The 5,000-nt window shown below is 34.3% G+C and overlaps 2 protein-coding genes across 2 annotated transcripts in view; both read right to left on the bottom strand.

Annotated features, from left to right (window-relative positions):
• The window catches only part of LOC117115948 (hemicentin-1-like), a 4,245-nt gene extending 1,965 nt beyond the window's left edge, over positions 1 to 2,280 (bottom strand). The window contains exon 1 of the mRNA XM_033259842.1: positions 1,804 to 2,280. Within this exon, the coding sequence (XP_033115733.1) occupies positions 1,804 to 1,912 (109 nt within the window). The 5' untranslated portion in view covers positions 1,913 to 2,280. The remainder of the gene's footprint in view (positions 1 to 1,803) is intronic.
• Positions 1 to 5,000, bottom strand: part of LOC117115947 — a gene marked incomplete at its 3' end in the record, with an annotated part of 53,672 nt that overhangs the window by 20,914 nt on the left and 27,758 nt on the right. The window lies entirely within an intron of this gene.

Raw genomic sequence — 5,000 nt, 5'->3', positions numbered from 1 at the left:
AATAATAATAACAACAGAAGCAGCAGCGTACTTGCAGGTATTATGCCAGACTAGTGATCTGGAGATCGTGGGTTCCAGTCCTACCCGAGAACAACTTGCGATTTTTTTCGCAATTATTTTAAAACGTACTGAATATTAAGTACATGTCCAGCAGGTAGAGTAAAATTTCTACTATAAATAATAAAAATAATAATAATAATAATAATAATAATAATAATAATAATAATAATAATAATAATAATAATAATAATAATAATGATAATGATAATTTATAGAAACTATTTTAAATGTAGTTCAAAATGTGGTTTCGAGTTTAAGTGCAAACTGTAGACACTTATATAAATAATATGAGTAGGCCTATGAATTTATTTGATAACATGGTTGAATTCGAAGTCGATCCCTATACTCATATACTTTGGACTTTCTTTTATTAAATCATTCTATTATCCATGATCATTAAAGCACAAACGTCGATGTAATGGTAGGCCTACAAACATAAAAATGGCGTCTAGAGATCAACGTCGGCGCTTTTATATATTATTTCTTTAACTTAAAAATGATAAATAATTTAATAAGATAATGTTCAATACACCCACACCCCCACCCCCACACACCCAGGCTGAGGTACCACACTCCTCTCACTTCTTGATGTTTTGACTTCTCTCTTCTATCAAAATGTTCAAAGTGTTTGGCTCCTCCTCGTTCGCGTTTTAACGAACTCTATTGGTTTATTATTTTATTAGTTATGAGACAATTTAATACTTATTGGTTCCTTGGTTAACACCTATTAAATCACCTTCCATTCCTCATGGTTCCGATCATTCATCAAGTTTAGGTGGACAGGATGCTTCCCTTATAATTCCACAAGAATGTGATTAAATTCGAGGGGGAACAACCTACAAAGATAGGCCTATAACAAGGTATTGCCCACTGTTGATTACAGTATAGGAAATGGAATACATCTTAGGTTAATGCTAGGAATTGCATCATTTTAAAATCAAAGGAAATTAAAAGGATAGAAAAATACATTGATTCAAATAATGAATTCAAAGGCTTAATAAACACAAAAAAAATACACACACACTACTATATATTTGGGAGCGTGAGAGCACACTTTAGTGGGCGCTTAATATTGGCACAATAAGGCCTATGCTTCATGTTTGATGGTCAACCGGCAGTGAGTTTAAAATGAATATTAATATGCCTGTAACAGATTGCGCCCTTCCTGGGTATGACATTAAACTCCATCAGGTCGACACCTGACTCAGGGTATGTCTTAGTGACTGAAAAAGCGAGAATGAATTACTTTGTTTTTAGGATGTGATTACATGCCCATTTTTAATGATTATGACTATTTTGGATAAATAATGTTTAAAGCAGTGGTGGATTGAAGGCCCCTCTTCCCAAAAATGTTTTAATGGGGGAAAAAGACAAATATAGGCTCCATATCCAAATTTTGACATTCCAGCATGTTTTGGCCATTATCTCTCAACATGACTTGCGACGAGTGACTGGTACTGGTTTGGCTTGTCTTTGCCACAATTGTACTTGTAACTTTTGACGACCCAATTGACAATGGATCCTTTTTTGGTAAGCCAGTCCCATCTCACTTTTCTTGTGTTTTTTTTTTTTTTTTTTTTTTTGCTTTTCATGAGAAAAATTTTGAAATGATGGTCAACTTAAAATTAATATAGAAATGAAATGACAGCGATAATTATGTTTTGCTGATATACATTCACTTAGGCTACACATCTATATGCCTATTGTTAATAATAAGTATTAGGTACGGTATGTAATGCTTACCATTAGGCTCCACATAAAATACAAGAATTAGTACACTAATCCGAAGCAATATTCGTGATTCTAATGTTGCTAGATTCGATGATTGTTTGGTGTACTTAATACCAGCCATTTTTAGGTAGACCGTATATAAACAAGCAAACACAGACTTTGAAATAAGCAGGGGTATAGACCACTTTCGTTGTTTGAACTGGTAAACAGGAATTATATATATAGACCATGTTCTTCGGTGTTTACCTTGGCCTGGTGGAGACGCTTGTGGCGCACTCGACTGATGACATATCCACAGAAAATTAGGCTACTTATGTCCGCTTTTTCAGGAGCGGAACTAGAGGGGGTAGGCGATGAGCGGACCCCCACCTCTCGGTTTTAGAGAGCCCTCATTTAGTAAAAAAAAAGTATACATGTTGGTAAAAGGGGCCACTAGGCAGGTGCATGGAAAATGCCCGACCAGTGGTCGGAGGCATTGAGCATTACTCCGAAAGAATTTAAAACAATATTACTTATCACAATTATTTAATCATGCTCTGGCAGGCTAGGTCTTCTATTTTATGGGTTTCTTTGGGTTAGAGACTTGATTGAGACATGCAACAACGGCATTGTTTGTTTTGTGTGCCCTTGTTGTCGACATTGGTACAGCGCCGGTGACTTTTTCCGGATGTAAATTTTTCTAATGTTATGGGCTAGTGTTCTGGGTGTGTTACGCATTTTACCAGAGGGAAAACACTTTTTTTGTTTTTGGAATAGCCCACCCCCAACCTAATTCCTTTAAAAATTCTTTAATGAAAGAAAATTATATAAAGAAAGAAATGAAAATTATATTTAATTAAATTAATGTCTGAGATTTTCATTTCAGGCCATCTAGAGGTGCTCTAATTATACATTTTCTTATTTCAGCCCCAACCATGATGATGATATTGACACCCTGTCTGTGAAAGTAATTTACTGGGTCCCTCTATTTCAAATACAGAAACCAGAGTGCATGCCCTCTTTTCTGGACACCCCCACCTGCAGCTGTTTGACTCCACCACCTCTGCTTTTACTGTTGTGCCAACTATATTCTGAAAATGTTGTTCCCCCTTTTGAACAATTATGGGTCTGCCCCTGATGCTCAAAATATGGCGTCTATTTTTTCTTTGTTAATGTAAATGAAGAGGCCGCTCGAAAGACAGTTAAATTACACAAATCATTAATGATGTTACTTGGCCCAGTATATACGACTGACATGCTTACCTGGATAAAATTAATAAGTTTATTCAGGTATAAAATAATAACTAAATGGACAACTAACTTAGGTAAATTCGCGTCAGGCTACGTAAAATTGCGTCAACTTAACGTTAACTTACCGTGCATTATTAATTGCATTTTTTGTTCTTTTTAAAGTTTTAAAGAAAATAGGTTTTAATTATTTGTATTTTCTATTTATAAAGACCGATCTGGATTGTTTTACATCTTTTGTGGGCTATCCTTGGTTCTGCTGTTTTTCACGTTTTTTGTTCTAGTATTTTAACGTTATCGAATCAACATTTTTCTCCTGATTGAATAGGCTTTTATATCTGTTATAATATTCTCTTGTTCTTGCATCTTTTAAGACTGTATTTTATCTTTAAGTATGTTTATTATTAGAACCAAATGAACTAATAATCAAAATCAATTCAAATCAGTGCAGCACATAATCCTATAAACTAACAGTGTCGACTATGCGACCTCATGTTCTCAACTTGCAGGCCTCTAAACTATCTGACTGTAGTAAAAATCGATTATTTCAGATACCTTAATTGCAATTTAACTTCAGCATCATCCTGAACTTATTTTAAATTTTGCTCTTAATAGCCAAAATAAATAAATAAATAAATACAAATTAAATAAACATCATAATACATCTATTGAAAAATATGAAGAGATACACATGAACATGCTAGCCATAATGGAACATGAACACACAGAATTAAAACTATGATATTTCGACTTCTACCACTAACATCCAGTAACAGTCATCAGTCAATTGTGATCTTGAAGACATGTAAGCCTGCTGGATTTCATCAGTCAGATCAATAAAATAAATCACGATTAACTATTAGGCCTGGCACAAAGGCGTTTTTGTTTGCCGTGCTTAGGCGTTTTTTTTTTTTTTTTTTTTTTGTATTATACAGGAAAAGCATTTACCCCTAAAATCACTTTCAATTAGGCCTATGCTTTGATAATTTATTTTGTTGTTACAATGAATGACGACTAGGCCTACCTGTTTACCATACAGAGACCTTATTTATTTATTTATTTATTTATTCATAAAAAAAAACATCTTAATTGTAGCAGTTCTTTAAAGAGAACTGCCCCCCCCCCCTCTACCTCGGGGTAGCCACTGGAACAATTTTTTGAGCGACGCCCGACCACGACTGTTTTTTTCGTCGGTGACATCGCCCTCCCCGTCGGGGACCTCGGACCCCTCCTCAGGCAAATACTGGGGCCAACACTGAGACTGATAAGCTCATGCAAATCTAAAATTACAATATTAACAAATGCATTTATTTAGTCTATCTATAGGTTAGATCTTGGAATTTCATAAAAAAAACTGTAAACAACACATACAAGTTATCTTAAGTGAATGATATGACTTATAACTTGAATCAAAAGACCCGGTATACCTGCTATAATAAAAGAGGCATAAATATTTTTCAAAGAAGTATAATTTAAACAACTTTTAAAGCAGACTTAAAAAAATATTGTATGGCCTGAACTTGACAAGACTATTATATTTTAAATTTTGGTCAGTTATAATAGCAGACAAGAAATATATCTGAATAAAACCACAACCGAATTCAAGCTGAACATTTAGGCTGACCTAACTGTTTTATTACAAAAAAAAAAAAAAAAGAGAGAGAAAAAAAAAAACTCGATACAAAAATGTTTGTGCACAATCTAACTTTTTCTAACGTATAATGTGGTATAACAGTAGGTGCAAACCAACAAATCTCTGGTAGTCGGTCGAGTGTAGTCGATACAGTAAAAATTAATGGACATTGTAATAATATCCACATGCCTAGATACTTAACGTACAGCATAGTCTTTGTGTAAAAAGCAGCGTTGAATCTGATCAGTTATACGAGTAGGAGCAGGAGATAGGCCTATAGCATACTACTGCTATACTACAGACTCTGAAGGGTATAGACGTTTAAAAATGCTAGGACACATATTAAGAC

Source organism: Anneissia japonica, unplaced genomic scaffold, assembly GCF_011630105.1.
Source record: "Anneissia japonica isolate Jap-2015-1 unplaced genomic scaffold, ASM1163010v1 scaffold4707_len98470_cov126, whole genome shotgun sequence".
NCBI lineage: Eukaryota > Metazoa > Echinodermata > Crinoidea > Comatulida > Comatulidae > Anneissia > Anneissia japonica.
Note: the sequence above shows the minus strand (reverse complement) of the source record. Positions and strands in the feature narration are given on the sequence as shown.